Source organism: Ranitomeya variabilis, chromosome 4 (assembly GCF_051348905.1).
Source record: "Ranitomeya variabilis isolate aRanVar5 chromosome 4, aRanVar5.hap1, whole genome shotgun sequence".
Lineage (NCBI taxonomy): Eukaryota > Metazoa > Chordata > Amphibia > Anura > Dendrobatidae > Ranitomeya > Ranitomeya variabilis.
The window spans coordinates 711,378,766-711,396,817 of record NC_135235.1 but is presented as its reverse complement, the minus strand read 5'-3'; the positions used below and the strand labels follow the sequence as shown (position 1 = coordinate 711,396,817).

Sequence of the window (18,052 nt, the reverse complement as noted above, 5' to 3'; positions counted from 1 at the left end):
CTGCAACTCTGGTTTTCATCCTCGTTTCTCCTCAGGTCAGGTTGAGCCTTCTGACTGTCCTGGGGTTGATTCTGTGGTGGATAGGTTGCAGCGGATTTGGAACCATGTGGTGGACAATTTGAAATTGTCACAGGACAGGGCCCAGCGTTTTGCCAAACGCCGCCGCGGTGTGGGTCCCCGACTTCGTGTTGGGGATTTGGTTTGGTTGTCTTCTCGGCATGTTCCTTTGAAAGTCTCCTCTCCTAAGTTCAAGCCTCGCTTTATCGGTCCTTATAAGATTTTGGAAATCCTTAACCCGGTGTCTTTTCGCTTGGACCTTCCAGCGTAATTTGCTATTCATAATGTGTTCCATAGGTCCTTGTTGCGGCGGTACGTGGTGCCTATGGTTCCTGCTGTTGAGCCTCCTGCCCTGGTTTTGGTTGAGGGCGAGTTGGAGTACGTGGTGGAGAAGATTCTGGATTCTCGTATCTCTATACGGAAATTCCAGTATTTAGTTAAATGGAAAGGCTATGGTCAGGAGGATAACTCCTGGGTTGTCGCCTCTGATGTTCATGCGGCTGATTTGGTTCATGCCTTTCACGCTGCTCATCCTGATCGCCCTGGGGGTCTTGGTGAGGGTTCGGTGACCCCTCCTCAAGGGGGGGGGGGGTACTGTTGTGAACTTTGTTTCTGGGCTCCCTCTGGTGGTCACTAACGGTATTCTGTTAGGCATGTCTTGTTGCAGGCCTGAGCTCCAGCTGTGTCGTTAAGCAGCGGGTGTTCCCTATTTAAGTCTCCTCTGGACTCAGTCTCTTGCCTGGCATCGTTGTATCCAGACCTATATGGTCTCCTCCGGATTCCTTTCAGTCTGCCTCATGCAAGAAAAGCTAAGTCTGTTTTGTACAATTTGGATCGTTTGCATTATTCAGTGTTTTTGTCTAGCTTGCTTATATTTGATTTTCTGACTCGCTGGAAGCCATAGGGGCTGATATTCTCCCTCCACACCGTCAGTCGGTGTGGGGGTTCTTGAATGTTCAGCGTGGATGTTTTTGTAGGGTTTTCTGCTAACCGCATAGTCCACTATCTATTTTCTACTATTTAGACTATTGGGCCTCACTTTGCTGAATCTAGTTCATCTCTACGTTTGTGCCTTCCTCTTGCCTCACCGTTATTATTTGTTGGGGGCTTTCTATATCTTTGGGGTTCAATTTCTCTAGAGGCAAGTGAGGTCTTATTTTTCCTCTCTAGGGGTAGTCAGTTCTCCGGCTGGCTCGAGACGTCTAGAACCAACGTAGGCACGTTCACCGGCTACTTCTAGTTGTTTGTGTTAGGATCAGGTATGCGGTTAGCCCAGTTTCCACCTCCCTAGAGCAGTATTTATATTTTTGCTTTCTTGCCGGAACATCAGAGATCCTCAGCCATTGGGATCATAACACCCAACCCTACCCTAACTTTAGCCCCAACCCTGACCCTAATGGGAAAATGGAAATAAATACATTTTTTAAAATTTTATTATTTGTCCCTAACTAAGAGGGTGATGAAGGGAGGTTTGATCTACTTTTATAGTGTTTTTTGGCGGATTTTAATGATTGGCAGCTGTCACACACTAAAAGACGCTTTTTATTGCAAAAAATAGTTTTTGCATCACCACATTTTGAGAGCTATAATTTATCCATATTTTGGCCCACAGAGTCATGTGAGGTCTTGTTTTTTGCGGGATGAGTTGACGTTTTTATGGTTACCATTTTCGGGCATATGACATTTTTTGATCGCTTTTTATTCCGATTTTTGGGAGGCAGAATAAACAAAAACCAGCAAATACTGAAATTCTTTTTTTTTTTGGGGGGGGGGGGGGGGGTTAAACCGTTTCACGTGTGGTAAAATTGATAAAGCAGCTCTATTCTTCAGGTCAGTACAATTACAGCAATACCTCATTTATATCTTTTTTTATGTTTTGGCGCTTTTACACAAAAACTATTTTATGTAAAAAAAATAATTGTTTTTGCATCGTTTTATTCTGGCTTTTTTTTCTGCGGGATAAGATGACGTTTTCAGTGGTACCATGTTTATATCCGTCTTTTTGATCGTGTGTTATTCCACTTTTTGTTCGCCGGTATGATAATAAAGCGTTGGTTTTTGCCTCGCTTTTTATTTATTTTTTTTGCGGTGTTCACTGAAGGCGTTATCTAGTGGGAAAGTTTTATAGAGCGGATTGTTACGGCGCGATACCAAATATGTGTACTTTTATTGTTTGTTTGTTTTATTTACATAAATAAATGGATTTATTGGTAATTTTTTTTTTTACTATTTGGGGATTTTTTTTTTTACTTTCTAACATTGTCCCAGGGTGGGACATCACTATATTAGATCAGATCGGTGATCTGACACTTTGCATAGCACTGTGTGAGCAAGCGCCGGCTAGCCATTTCACTTCAGGACCCGGAAGGAGCCCCGCGGCCATCTTGGATCCGGGGACTCCTTCCAGAATACCGGAACAACGCGATCTTCAGGTCTCTGTAAACAAATCAATATTCAAGGCAACATTTGAAACAGTTCTTTTCAAGCTTCTTTGTAAAACCAGTAGAAAGCACCTAAATAGGTGCCAACTATGTACAATAAAGTTTGTGAATCATTCACTGTCCATGATACGAATGTCCTTTGAACAATTGAACTCTTTAGTGCAAAAACCTTGGCCAGGTAAAACGAACTTTCAAACAGTTAACTTATTCACAGTCATATTCAAGCTTATCTATTTTGGCTGCTTCCAAGGCAACACTTGGTACTGGTTACTTCCTGGCCTGGGAAGATCATAAGTCAAGGTTACGCCTGGTGACATCATGTGTCTTGTATTCGTGTACAGTCAGGTCATGTCCTGTAATAGGAGTTTGCATAGCCTGGGTACGCTTGATCACTGGTACTGTAGCCACTGCCGTTTCAGTAGTGGTAATGGTACACAGTGATCTTGGTGAAGGCTTTAGGGGTTGGTGTAGAAATTGGAGCAGTAGTGGTGACCACTTTGGCTCTAGGTGGCGCTGCTGGTGTCTTAGGTCGGGTACCCTTTAAATTAGAAGCTGCATCTTTCCTTACGTTTAAGGCACCAAAATGCCCAGTGAAAGTTACAGTGTCCCCTGGATATAAGTCCCTGTCTGGGTGTCCTTCTCCGAGGTGAGATTCCACATCTCCCAGGTTGACAAACACCTCAGCATACAAGCCTGGCTCCTTGATGAACCCCCAACCACTTTTTAGCTTAAAGGCCACTACAGTGCCCTGCCTCAGCGGGGGCCTGGTTAGTCTGTTTGTCCTTGCAGGCCTGAGCCTTAGCGCATAGATCTTTCATCAAATGCTTTGCGCCCACCCTGGTAGGCCTTGTCGTTTTCCTTCCACTTATAGGCGAGCTGTTGCTGATACTCCTCTCAGCTAAGGACCTCCATTATTTTTCCTTCTTGCTAGTCTGCCCTGGGGAACCCCATTAGACCTGTCCCAGGGTTCTCCCAGTGATACACTGTCTGTTTGGCGTATTATCTTGACTGGCATACTGGTGGGTGGGATCGGGGCTGTCATAAGGCTATCCATCCCATTGGCCTGGTCCCATTACCCCAGGATCTGAATCCGTCACGATCCATAACATGGTGGTGCAGCTAGCGGGCCTACTAGGAGTTCCTCGGCCAATGGGGCACGGGCGGTCTCCTTACCTATTGCTGTGGTGTCTCCGGTGCCGGTCTCCTCTGCTGTCATCAGGGGCCGCCGGATAGGACGCTGCTCCTACAGTTTCAATCCCAGCGCCGCCTTCCATTTGGTCTTGGCGCTCAGCTGCATCTGCAGGAGTTGGTCGCTAAGCTCCTTCACCTCCTCTTTCAGGAACTCTGGGACTTCTGGTGACAGCTCGCCGCAGCTTCCATCCTGGTCACTGGGGGAGTCCTCACCTTCCACCCCACGCTCCGGGTCCGGTCTGCCAGCTATGTCGTCCTTCACTGCGTCCTTATCTGGTTCCCGCTCTCTCCTTTGGGGGCGGAGCTTCATCTTCCTCCTGCCATTCAGGATCAGGAGGCGGATCTCAGTTGCTGACGGGCATGTCCTCATGGTGCAAAAGTATTTGGAGTGGGCGGCCATTGCTTTCGCGCCCCACAGCTAGTCCCCGCCCATGATGGCGCACCTTTCTTATCCAGCGCTCCTCGTGGCGCTATATTGGTGGCAGTTTTGGCAGCAATTCACAATTAACAGTCTTTCAGCACAACACAAGTCTCTAAAGCACACATGACCCGATTCTCAGGCTTGGTCCATCCTGTTCGTGATGCCAAAATGAGTCACCCTCCAGGGCCTTGGGGTACCCGGTACCGGGTCCAGTGCTCACAGGGGGATGTCACGGTGGCGACCCGGGCCCTGGGAGCCCATGTAAAAGGCAAATTGATTAAAGTTAATATTCGTGACGCCACCTGTGGTATTCTGTCAGTGGGCACCAACGCTGCTTTAAGGGGTCCTCTGGGGTGATGTTAGGGCAGCTAGATGGTACAACTTCCCACAGGTGAAGTATATCCCCAGGGCTCCCGGTGCGTAGATGGAAGATGGTGAATGGTGCAGTAAAAAACAAGGACACATGTTTGCAATCTCTTTACCTGGTTTACTTAAGACTTCAGGCAGCCACAGTCCAGGGCACCAGATCACAGGACAGGCAGGGTCCCGCTGGCTTGGAAGCGAACAGAGTCCCCTTTACCAGGTGGAGTTAAAAGCCTTCCTCATAGCGCAGTGGTGTTGTAGTCCCTTACTGCCTATGACTTCTGATAAGGTCCTCACAGTTCTCTGTCCTCCATGAAGGTGGGACATAAACCCATATGGCAGGTGACTCGAGTCTTTTTACAGGATCTCTATCATGACCTGGGCTCTATGTGTCACTGTGCCTCCTGGGTATTAGAGCGAACAGGTGATATATAATCCAGCTGTCCTGACGGTTTCTGCTCTCTTAGAGTCCCTCACAACCTCGGTGTTCCGGCTACCGGTAATCTGCGCCAGCCAGGGAGGTAGCTGTTGTGAATTTGCTTTTTGGCTCCCTCTAGTGGTTACTAGTTTTTTGACTCTGGTTTTTCTGTCATTCCTTTTTTCCGCACCTGGGTCGTTAGTTAGGGGTGTTGCTATTTAAGCTCCCTGGACCTTCAGTTCAATGCCTGGCAACGTAGTTATCAGAGCTAATCTGCTGTGCTCTTGTCTACTGATCCTGTTCCGGTTATATCAGCTAAGTCTGCTATTTTGCTTTTTGCTATTTGTTTTGTTTTGTATTTTTGTCCAGCTTGTTCCATATCTGTATCCTGATCTTTGCTGGAAGCTCTAGGGGGCTGGTGTTCTCCCCCCGGACCGTTAGACGGTTCGGGGGTTCTTGAATTTCCAGTGTGGATTTTGATAGGGTTTTTGTTGACCATATAAGTTACCTTTCTTTATTCTGCTATTAGTAAGCGGGCCTCTCTGTGCTAAACCTGGTTCATTTCTGTGTTTGTCATTTCCTCTTACCTCACCGTTATTATTTGTGGGGGGCTTCTATCCTGCTTTGGGGTCCCTTTCTCTGGAGGCAAGAGAGGTCTTTGTTTTCTTCTACTAGGGGTAGTTAGATTCTCCGGCTGGCGCGTGTCATCTAGAATCAACGTAGGAATGATCCCTGGCTACTTCTAGTGTTGGCGTTAGGAATAGATATATGGTCAACCCAGTTACCACTGCCCTATGAGCTGGATTTTTGTATCTTGCAGACTTCCACGTTCCTCTGAGACCCTCGCCATTGGGGTCATAACAGGTAGCTAATCACTGCTCTTCTCCACTGGTATCACTCTCCTGTGCTTCACTCTCCTGCTCGCTCACTGCAATCTGTTCTGCTTTCAGTATAATCTCGTTTAATCCCGTAGAATGTAAGTCCGCAAGGACAGGGTCCTCTCCCCTCTGCACCAGTCTGTCATTTTAAATTTGTTTACTGTAAACGTTAACTGGAACCCCTTTTCTCATGTACAGCACCATGGAATTAATGGCACTATATAAATAAATAATAATAATCTCTGTCCAGGAGCTGCAGCACTTTCTCGTGGCTGCACGGCCCCTCATATGTTCTTCCTGCCTCAGACTGCTCCAGCCTGCTGTCCAGCACTATCTGACTCACTTTCCCTGCAAACCACAATATATATATATATACAGGGGAGTCACCTAGAAATAGGATCAAAAGCTCCCCCTTGTGGCCTGGAGGGTGAACATGTTGTGTGTATTGTGATTACCTGATAAAAGATATCCTTCATCGCTTCCAAGCGTAACATCACTCTCCCCGTGAGGAAAGCAATGCCACTGTAACAATCAGGACCCTGGGGTGTTACACTTGATTGCAGTTGTTGCTGCTAAGGGCTGCCCAACCAGTTATTAGGTTTAGGGGGCAATCACTTTTCACACACGGCCCTGTAGGTTTGGATTTTTTTCCTGTAATAATAAAGACCTTCATTTAAAAACTGTATTTTGTGTTATCTGTGTCTAATATTTACTTTTGTTTGGTGATCTGACACATATAAGTGTGACAAACATGCAAAAGAATAGGAAATGTGTGTGCATATGTCTTTGTATATATATATGTGTGGAAAATGGAGAAGACGTGCTAAGTGCTAGCTCACAGGCCACTGCAACGCATGATGGAGCTTGTAGTATTAGAAAACAGTACGCCTGGGGACAAGGAGTGATTTAAAAACATCAGAGTTGCATCTGGCAGACACCAAGAGATGCTATCTGCATGATAAAGGTATATATCTATAATAGGAGTATGGATGCATTTACTGGCCAAATAATAGATTAATGAATAAAAAATGAAACGAATTAGGTTAGTGGATAACGTTTTAAATATTTGGTACAGAAACCTGTGTTTGAAATTACAGAGGTCAGACATTTCCTGTACTTCTTGACCAAGTTTACACACACTGCATCAGGGATTTTGGCCCATTCCTCCATACAGATCTGCTCCAAATCTTTCAGTTTTCAGGGCTGTTGCTGTGTAACACTGATATTCAGCTCTCTCCAAAGATTTTCTATTGGTTTCAGGTCTGGAGACCGGCTAAGCACACCAGGACCTTGAAATGCTTCTTACGGAGCCATTCCTTAGTTGCTCTTGCTGTGTGTTTTGAGTCATTGTCATGCTGAAAGACCCAGCCACGACCCATCTTCAATGCACCTACTGAAAGAAGGCCAAAATCTTGCGATCCATGACCCATTCATCCTCCCTTCAAAATAGTGCAGTTGTCCTGTCTGCTTTGCAGAAAAGCACCCCAAAGTATGATGTTTTCCCCACCATGCTCCATGGTTGGAACAGTGTTCTTGGAGTTGCACTCATTCTGCTTCTTCCTCCAAATATCGCGAGAGGAGTTTTGTCTCATCTGACCACATGATCTTCTCCCTTGCCTCCTCTGGATCAATCAGATGGCCATTGGCGAACTTCTAACGGGCCTTGACATATGCTGGCGTGAGTATCAGGACCTTGCGTGCCCTAAAAGATTTTAATCCATGACGGCGTAGTGTGTTTGTAGTACTACTACTGGCATCCCTGCATGGTGTCGCCTTCGCCCTGGTAACGCCGGCTTACTCACTGCCCCAGACCCTCGGCACAATCATCTGCATTTTCCTGCTTCCTGGCTGTGTGAGTGCTGCAGCGGCACACCTAGTACACACATGTGCACACTCCTTCATTCTTAAAGGGGCAGCACAAGCATATACTGAATACCCTCCAGCTTCTTTTTCAGAGCTATTTAGTATAATTACTACACCTGTAAGATGGCTTCCAGCCAATTGCTAGGAGTTATCCTGTTGAGACCTTAGCAATAATGTACAACGTGTGGGACAGAGGAGAGACTGTTGGGGATAAGGGAATACTCTAATTTTACCCCATTATGGCAAAATCAGCGACTGGTGGACTTTGACAAATTTACTGGTTTCAGAGGTTGGGAATCAAGGGGAATTCAGACTTTAGATCAGTTAGTAGGAAATGGAACACTTAAAAGGTTTAACAAACTACAAAAAGAGTTTGCATTGCCTCACGGCCTCTTCTTTCGATACCTACAACTTAGATCTGCATGCATAACTCATTTTAGTGCTGTGGCACCGGATATACGAAATAAATATTTACTAGACTCAATAGCAGCGACAAAATACACGACCGGCTTAATTTCAAACATCTATCAGAAACTCTCTCACAGTCTCGCATGGGAGACCATCCCGACAGCTACATTAAAATAGGAAGCAGATGTGATGCGGATTATGGAAGTTTTGAATCCCCAATGGCTGTAGATCTTTTGCGAACATTGTATCAAGCTTACAAACTTATTGCACAACATTGGCCAGATGCTCAACCACCGACAGTTAATGAGTTAATAAACAAGCAAAACCATATTATTTGGTTGGAAATTTGACAACATCTGGGGAACCTGGTTGAATGTTCCATGTCTACCATCTGGAGTACTCCAGAGAAATAACATATGGCAATTTCTGGCTTCATGAACACTTGTAGTATCATCAATCCAGGTTAAATGAGATAAGTAGGGCGAGTACACATGCAAACTAATTATGATAACTGAATGGCAGATATTCTAATGTATACACACCACAAAAAAATAATATGAATACAGATTTCTCTGGAGTATTATCGGGGGGGGGGGGGGGGGGGGGGGGGGGGATGGTTGCATTAGTTTGAATGAAAAAAAAAAATAAATCGAATCCTTGGAAGATGACAACTTTATTATATTTTATGTAGAACAATAACATATAATGATACCATGTAACATTGAAAATATTTGTCCTACTGAGGTCTCTTTGTAAAACTATTGTGTAATTTTCTTAATAAAAATTATCTAATAAAAAAGTGTATTATAGACCATGAAATATAGTAATTTCTAAAGTAATTTCCCTTTCTCATTCAATAATAAGTCTGTCTTTTATATGTTTTTGTACAATTTGTCAATAATGTATATAGTTTGAGTTATTTTTGATGGTCAACAAAATACTATTTTCCAGTAATTCATTTTTCACACTCTAGGTATGATAATGTCATTTCCTCTGTGTGGGATTTTGACTTCTCATTCCTCATGTTTGGTCCTGTTAAAATATAAACACTTCTATAAACCTCCCATGCTGGCGCGGTTCCAGCAGTGTCAGCACTTGCATTTCGGGGGCTCAGGTTTTTATGTCATATGAGCCCTGCTTCCAATTAGCACTGGCTTCACTGTTCTCATCTTCAAACAAATCGAACAATAAGAGGAAGTCAAAGAGAAGTCACAGCACTGGCTTCTAGGGTTGAGCGACTTTTACTTTTTTAGGATCGAGTCGGGTTTCGCGAAACCCGACTTTCTCAAAAGTTGAGTCGATTGAAATCGGCCGATTATCGCGAAAAGTCGGGGATCGACCGAAACATGAAACCCAATGTAAGTCAATGGGAAATCAAAGTCTCTCTCTCTCTCCCCTCCGTGCAAAGCATTGGTTGTGTTGGACTGTGGAAATCGCTACATCCCAAACGGTAATATGGCAGTTATACCCCCTGTGACCCGCAGAAAGCAAGCCGGAACCTATGTCATCACGTTGCCCACACTCCTTCATTGGCTGAAAAAATGGCGGGGAAAGCGTCATACAAAACGCGACTTTGGCGCAAAGATCGCCGACCGCATGGCCGAACCCACAGTGGAATCGGGTCGGGTTTCATGAAACCCGACTTTGCTGAAAGTCGGCGATTTTTGAAAATGTCCGATCCGTTTCGCTCAACCCTACCGGCTTCATGTTCAATACATCGAGGGCGGGGACAGAGCCTGGGGCTGATTGGGCACAGGGCTTGTGTGATGCAACAACTTCATGAGCCCCAGGAATGTGAGTGACGATACCACTGGAACAGCACCGGTACGGAAGGTGAATATGTTTTTTTTTTTTAAATTTTAACAAGGCAAAACATGATGACAACTCCTTTAAGAAAATACAATTTCCGTTTAAAACATTTCCCACATTAAGAACAGGAAAAAGGCTTCTCCCCTGTGTGGGTTCTCTGGTGGTAATCAAGAGCCGATTTCCGGATAAAACATTTCCCACATTCTGAACATGAAAAAGGCTTCTCCCCTGTGTGAATTCTCTGGTGCTTAAGCAGATCTGATTTCTGGATAAAACATTTCCCACATTCTGAACATGAAAAAGGCTTCTCCCCTGTGTGAATTCTCTGGTGCTTAAGCAGATCTGATTTCTGGATAAAACATTTCCCACATTCTGAACAAGAAAAAGGCTTCTCACCTGTGTGGGTTCTCTGGTGCTGATCAAGATGCACTTTCAGGTTAAAACACTTCCCACATTCTGAACAGGAAAAAGGCTTCTCACCTGTGTGGGTTCTCTGGTGCGGAATAAGATGCACTTTCTGGCTAAAACATTTCCCACATTCTGAACATGAAAAAGGCTTCTCCCCTGTGTGAATTCTCTGGTGCTTAAGCAAATATGATTTATCGTTAAAACATTTCCCACATTCTGAACAAGAAAAAGGCTTCTCCCCTGTGTGACTTCTCTGGTGCGTACGCAAATCTGATTTAAGGTTAAAACATTTCCCACAATCTGAACAGGAGAAAGGTTTCTCCCCTGTGTGAATTCTCTGGTGCTGAAGCAGAGCTGATTTCTGGCTAAAACATTTCCCACATTCTGAACAGGAAAAAGGCTTCTCCCCTGTGTGAATTCTCTGGTGGTAATCAAGAACTGATTTTCGGTTAAAACATTTCCCACATTCTGAACAAGAAAAAGGCTTCTCCCCTGTGTGAATTCTCTGGTGCTTAAGCAAATTTGATTTCTGGCTAAAACATTTCCCACATTCTGAACAGGAAAAAGGCTTCTCCCCTGTGTGAATTCTCTGGTGCCTAAGCAAATGTGATTTCTGGCAAAAACATTTCCCACATTGTGAACATGAAAAAGGCTTCTCCCCTGTGTGAATTCTCTGGTGCTTAAGCAAATTTGATTTATGGTTAAAACATTTCCCACATTTTGAACAAGAACATCTGTTCTCTAGTGTGTGAACTGTTTGATGTTTAAGAAAATGCTTTTCAAGCGGAAAGCTATTTCCATATTCGGAAGGTGAAAACGGCTTCTTTGATTTAGGAGCAGTTCGTTTTTTAATGCTTATTTTGTGACTTTGATTTTCCTTAGTAGTTGGTAAGGAATCAGAAGACAGGACCCATTTCAAAGGATCAGATGACAGATCTTTGCTGTGAAGGCATGATGGTATATCTGGCGTAATGACATTCACTTCAATTGTATCCCGTGTGATCTCAAGATCCTCTGATTTAAAAATTGAAGATGAAAGCTGCCCCTCTGATCTCCTGGTACAGTAATCTGCTAAGAATAAAACCAATTATTTTTCCACGAAATATCAACAATTTAATATTTTTTGAACATTTCAACTTAAACGGTCATTAAAAATGGCAACTTATGTAATATATTTGAATTATTCACCAACAAAATGACAGTTCAGTCTAATAGAAAACATCATAGGATGAACCAGTGGAGCGTGGGGTTCAACAGTCAGTTTGTTCATGCTGCCTCCCAAATATGGAATAAAAAGCCACCAAACAATGTTATGTAGACAAAATAATACCAATGAAAAGTTCTACTCATCTTACAAAAAACAAGTCCCCTCTCAGGTCCATCATCTGTCAATGGAAAAACAGAGGTTTCTAGATTATTAGTGGCTTGAAAAGCAACATCACTTCCATAAACCAATCTAGCAAAATCCACTCTTCCAAAGTTAAATCTCCCCCTCGCTTACTAGCCTTGCAGTGTGCTCAAACCACATTTAGCATCCATGTATTTGGCATTACTATAGCAAGAAGAACCCACTTAATTTATGGTGCGTGTGTCTTCTGGAGCACAATCAGGGCACTATGTGTTGGGTAATAAAACGGTAAATTTTCCATTTTTACTCTCCAACATCCACTGTGCGCTAATTAACGGAAAGTGGCTGTGGAGTCAAAATTGTCACTACTCCTAAAGATTAATTCACAGAGGGTTATACTGTCCAAAATGGAGTCACTTTATAGGGATTTCTACTGCTCTGGTTTTCTGACATTTTGTCATATTAGGGCTTTTACAAATGCTGTGTCCCAGCTTCTCTGGGATCTGCTCTTATGCCGTCTGCTTATTCATTCTATAGGCGGCGCTGGTAATGGAGGAGACATAAGAACCGGAAGCTCTGGGGGGCGCAGACTGTCGAGCCACCAAGTTTAAGTTGCCTGCAACCTGTGACACCATCCATTTTGGCAGGGGTACCATCCATGGGTTTGGGTGTGCACGCTGTCCAGCTAGAGTAATCTGCTCCTTACTTCAGCCAACTGGAAAGCACCGCACCCCACTAAAGCTTGAAGCATATTGCTGGAAGCTGCGAGATACTGGCTGGTTCTCCTCTGGTTCAGTCCTCTGTACTCAGCTCCCAGCTTGGGTATTTGTTACCTGTAGTGACTCCGGCCTGTTTACTGGTTACTCTTGTGTCTTTTGATTTTGTATTTTCTCTTCCCTCACGGTTGTAGCCAGACTACCTGACTATTCTTCTTGTCATCTCATACTACTGAAATGCAAATATCAATGTGGTCCAAGCCTAGGGGTCTGTGTGTAAATCCAGATGTAAAGGGGCTAAAGAAGTTAAAGGATGATGGGCAAAACTGCAACTATATAACACACCTACTGAAATAATCAAGCTGAACAGTCTTTTTAAGTATAAAAAGAAAAAATGAGTAACTAACAGCAAAACCTCGTCGGGGTAATTAGAGTATAGAACTCAGTGGCTCTTAGAAAATATTGGACTTTACGATAGCAATATAAACGATCACATTAATTTCAACAAGAAATATACTTTTAAATAAAACTATATATAAGGCTGTGTGCGCACATTGCGTATTTGCTACACGGTTTCTGCATCTCTTGGCAGAAAAACGCAGCTGACAATACACGTGATTTTTTATGCGTTTTTGCATATCCAAAGAGCTAAATAAAGATATATTTAAAAAAAAAAATTATAATTGTGATGTAATTTCCTTGTTCAACCTCTTCAGCCAGATATCCTCATTAATATTAAATAAAGACACACACCAGCCTATGTAGGAGCATTAACATAATTAACCTACATATGCTGTAACAAAAAAGCAATTGTCAGAAATCTGCATGAAATGCAATATCTGTTTTACATTTCAAAATATTTTTTTAAAAATTGCCCGGGCTCCCGCATAATTTTCATAACCAGCAGAGGGAAAGCCAACAGCTGATGTAAATATTCTGGGAAGGAGCCAAAAGCCAAAGATTTGCAGGCTACGAGTATAAATATCAGCTCACAGCTATTTGCTTAGCCTTTACTGGCTAGTTTACAGGGAAACCCCAGAAAAAAAATTGACATGGGTTCCTCCTATAAGCTCAAACCAGCTAAGGCTTGACAGACAGCTGCGGGGTGTTATTAATAGCCTGGGAAGGGACCATGGATATTGGCATCCCCCAGGTTAGAAACGTTAGCTCTCAGCCACCCCAGAAATGGCGCATCTTATAGATGCGCCAGTTCTGGCACTTAGCCTCGCTCTTCCTACTTGCCCTGTAGCGTTGGCAAGTGAGGTTCATATTTGTGGGGTTGATGTCGCCTTTGTATTATCAGGTGACATCAAGCCCACAGGTTAGTAATGGAGAGACTTCTATAAGACACCTATCCATTACTAGCCCTAATGATATTGTATAAAACACAGACACCCAGAATAAAGTCCTTTATTTGAAATAATCACAGACTCCTTTATTGAATCAAAATGTACCATATTTACTGAATGCCTAATCTCCAACTCCCTTGTCTCCCGCAAACAATCAAAACAATAATAAACCAACATATACTATCCTGTCCGCCGTAGTCCATTTAATATCAAGTGTCCCACGGCGATCTCACGTGTAGAGCAGTCACATTAGGAGATGTGACTGCTATACCCGGCCTCCAGTGATACATTGACAGGAGGTAATTATTCCCGCAGTGTATCACTGCGCTGCTGTGAGAGTTCACTGGAGTTCATCAGCTGATCAGCTGCGATTCTCTCACTTAGGGCACTACCGTTGTGTGAGAACTTTCCCATACAGCGATGCCGTAAGTGAGAGCACCGGAGCTGATCAGCTAATCAACTCCAGTGAACTTTCACGGTGGCTCAGTGGTACACTGCGGTAGCGACTACCTCCTGTCAAAAGATGTAGCCAGATGGGAGTAGTAGTCCCATCAGACAACGCCTGGGTATACATGTCCGTCGCTTGAGTACAGACACACATATTCCGCCCACACAGAGACACAGGCATATTCTCCGCCCACACACAGACACATACATATTCTCCGCCCACACACAGACACATACATATTCTCCGCCTACACACTCTTCCTCCTTTTGACAGTATTTCCCTTTGACAATTTGCAGCGTTTTTGACAGCAAATCTGAAGCTAGTCCGCAAACCTTTTTACACCTGTGATTTAGCTGCAGATTTGACTGACTCAGTTGAAGTCAATGAGTCAAAAATGCAGCAGAAACGCAAAAAGAATTGGCATGCTGCAGAAAATAAAACAATACAAATACGGACAGAAATTTACTGATAATGTGCAGTACACTTCAGGATTGTCTTTGATTTCCCTTGCTTTAGTATTCCATTGCATTTTTGGAGCATTTACAGACGTAAAAAAAAATGCCACGAAAATGGATTGTGTGCATATAGCCCAATAGTGTAGAGCAGACGTTTGATAAATTTAGATCTCAAGCATTTGGAAAAGGGAATGGAGACCTTTAACCCCTTAACGACCAGAGGTATTTTTGGTTTTGCATTTTCATTTTTTGCTCCCCTTCTTCCCAGAGCCAAAACTTTTTTTATTAAATATTGTAATGTGAGGGCTTGTTTTTTGTGGGTTGAGTTGTATTTTTGAACGAGAGTTTAGTTTTAACATATTTTTGTCTTGCTTTTTTACTATATTCACTAAATACTAAAACTGACCTGCCAGTATGATTCTCCAGATTACCACAAATTCATAGACACCAAACATGTCTACGTTCTTTTTTATCCAAGTGGTGAAAAAACAAATCCAAACTTTATTAAAAAATAAATAAATAAATAGCACCATTTTCCGATACCCGTAGCTTCTCCATTTTTCGTGATCTTGGGTTGGGTGAGGGCTGATTTTTTGCGCACTGAGCTGACATTTTTAATTATACCATTCTGGTGCATATACGATGTTTTGATCGTCAGTTATTGCATTTTAATGCAATGTCATGGAGACCAAAAAAAAGAAAGTAATTCTGGCACTTTGACTTTTTTTGTCGCTACGCCATTTAGCAATCAGGTTAATTCTTTTTTAATATTGATATGTTGGGTGATTCTGAACCCGGCGATTTCAAATAGGTTTATGTTTGATTTTTTTATTGTTTTAAATAGGGCAAAAGGGGGCGATTTGAACTTTTATATTTTTAAAAACATTTTTTTTTCTACTTTTGGCATGCTTCAATAGTCTCCATGGACACTTCTATTTTGGACTAGAAGCTGCCATAACCCGATCGGCTCAGCTATATACAAGCGATGATCAGATCACCTGGATGTAGCAGGATTACTCACTTGTATGTGCTCCCACCACGTGCAAGCCAGCAGTGACAACCATAGAGGTCTCAAGGAGACCTCTGGTTGTCATGCCAACCCATCGGTGACCCGATGTCGGAAAGGGGTTAAGGACTACCACGGAGTTACAGACTCAGATAACTGAGGCAGGGTGATCCCACCACAATCAAAATATCATACAGATGAACAGGTAAAAAAAACAGTTTTTTTATTCTATGATACATCCACAACAACAACGTATGTATGAGGGGAGAGCTCAAACACTAAACCAGAGCACCCATTTATGGTGAACCACTGGAGAAATTATGAGAGTCCTGTCTAGAAGAGTAGAGAAAGTATTAGTGCCCCCCATTTCAGGAGAGATTGTACATTAATCAGAATTATTGAGGATTGAAAGCCTAATGTACCACATATACTCGAGTATAAGCCGACCCGATTATAAGCCGACCCCCCTAATTTTGCCACAAAATAACTGGGAAAACTTAATGACTCGAGTATAAGCCAAGGGTGGGAAATGCAGCAGCTACCGGTAAACGTCAAAAGTACAAATAGATACCAATAAAAGTAGAATTAATTGAGACATCAGTAGGTTAAGTGTTTTTGAATATCCTTATTGAATCAGGAGCCCCATAAAGTTTATGATGGCCCCATAAGATGCTCCATATTAAAATATGCCCCATACAATCCTGCATAAAGGTTAATAATGGCCCCATAAGATGCTCCATACAGACACTTGCCCCATATAGTGCTGCACAAACGTTATGGCCCCATAAGATGCTCCATACAGACACTTGCCCCATTTGCTGTTGCTGCGATTTAAAAAACAAACAAAAAAAACACAAAACACAACATACCTCTCCGTCGCTCAGGCCCCCGGCACTTTCAATATTCACCTGACTTCGATCCGGCGCCACTCCATCTTAAGCGTCTTCTGCATTGACATTCAGGCAGAGGGCGCGCACTAACCATGTCATCGCGCCCTCTGACCTGAGCGTCACTGCAGAAGACGCTGAAGATGGAGCGGCGCCCGGAACGGGGAGGTGACTATCGCGCAACGCTGCGCTCCCAGTTATACTCACCTGCTCCTGGCGCTGTGAAGTCCCTGTTTCCCCGGCGCCGCAGCTTCTTCCTGTACTGAATGGTCACCGTTACCGCTCATTACAGTAATGAATATGCGGCTCCACCCCTATGGGAGGTAGAGCAGCATATTCATTACTGTAATGAGCGGTACCATGTGACCGCTCAGTACAGGAAGAAGCTGGAGCGCCAGGGAGACAGGGACCTGCAGGGACTGCACCAGGAGCAGGTGAGTATAATTAGACGCCACCGCTCCCCCTCCCCTGCCGACCCCTGGGTATGAATCGAGTATAAGCCGAGAGGGGGGACTTTCAGCCCCCAAAAATAAGCTGAAAATCTCGGCTTATATTCAAGTATATACAGTAATTTATGATGTGGAGTGAATCCATGAAACCAGGGCTCGAGCCATGCCAACACATCTCCTGCAGGGGTGAATAAATGTACAGTACAGACCCAAAGTTTTGACACACCTTCTCATTTAAAGATTTTTCTGTATTTTCATGACTATGAAAATTGTACATTCACACTGAAGGCATCAAAACTATAAATAAACACATGTGGAATTATATACTTAACAAAAAAGTGTGAAACTACTGAAAATATGTCTTATATTCTAGGTTTTTCAAAGTAGCCACCTTTTGCTGTGATGACTGCTTTGCACACTCTTGGCATTCTCTTGATGAGCTTCAAGAGGTAGTCACACCAGCAGCAGCAATGACACAGCTTTCTATGGTACATCTATGGGGCAATAATGAACGGTGCAGAGCACTGCATGGCACAGCTATGGGGCAATTATGAACGGTGCAGAGCACTATATGGCACAGCTATGGGGCAATTATGAACGGTGCAGAGCACTATATGGCACAGCTATGGGGCAATAATGGTGCAGAGCACTATATGGCACAGCTATGGGGCAATAATGGTGCAGAGCACTATATGGCACAGCTATGGGGCAATAATGAACGGTGTAGAGCACTATATGGCACAGCTATGGGGCCAGAATGAACGGTATGGAGCATCTATTTTTATTTTTGAAATTCACCGGTAGCTGCTGCATTTTCCACCCTAGGCTTATACTCGAGTCAATAAGTATTCCCAGTTTTTTGTGGCAAAATTAGGGGGGGGTCGGCTTATACTCGAGTATATACGGTATGTTTTATTGGTTTCTAAATAAACTTATACATTTTATGGGAGCATTTAACTGCGTTTTTTGTGATGTTTATATATATGGAGTTTTGGCACTTTTCCTGATTATAGTCCTGACATGCATGCAGGTGACATTCACAGTAAATTTTCTTCTGATAGAATATTGATTATATATTCGTACATGTAAAATGTTTGTGACTACTCTATTAACGCTCTCCTATAAGAAGGAAGAAAC

The 18,052-nt window shown here is 43.3% G+C and overlaps 1 protein-coding gene and 1 long non-coding RNA gene across 2 annotated transcripts in view; one reads left to right on the top strand and one right to left on the bottom strand.

Annotated features, from left to right (window-relative positions):
• LOC143766542 (uncharacterized) overlaps positions 1–18,052 on the top strand; it is a 160,750-nt gene that overhangs the window by 128,894 nt on the left and 13,804 nt on the right. The gene's annotated exons all lie outside the window — the stretch shown is intronic.
• The window catches only part of LOC143766519 (uncharacterized), a 36,128-nt gene continuing 26,866 nt past the window's right edge, over positions 8,791–18,052 (bottom strand). The window contains exon 7 of the mRNA XM_077254270.1: positions 8,791–11,325. Within this exon, the coding sequence (XP_077110385.1) occupies positions 9,968–11,325 (1,358 nt within the window). The 3' untranslated portion in view covers positions 8,791–9,967. The remainder of the gene's footprint in view (positions 11,326–18,052) is intronic.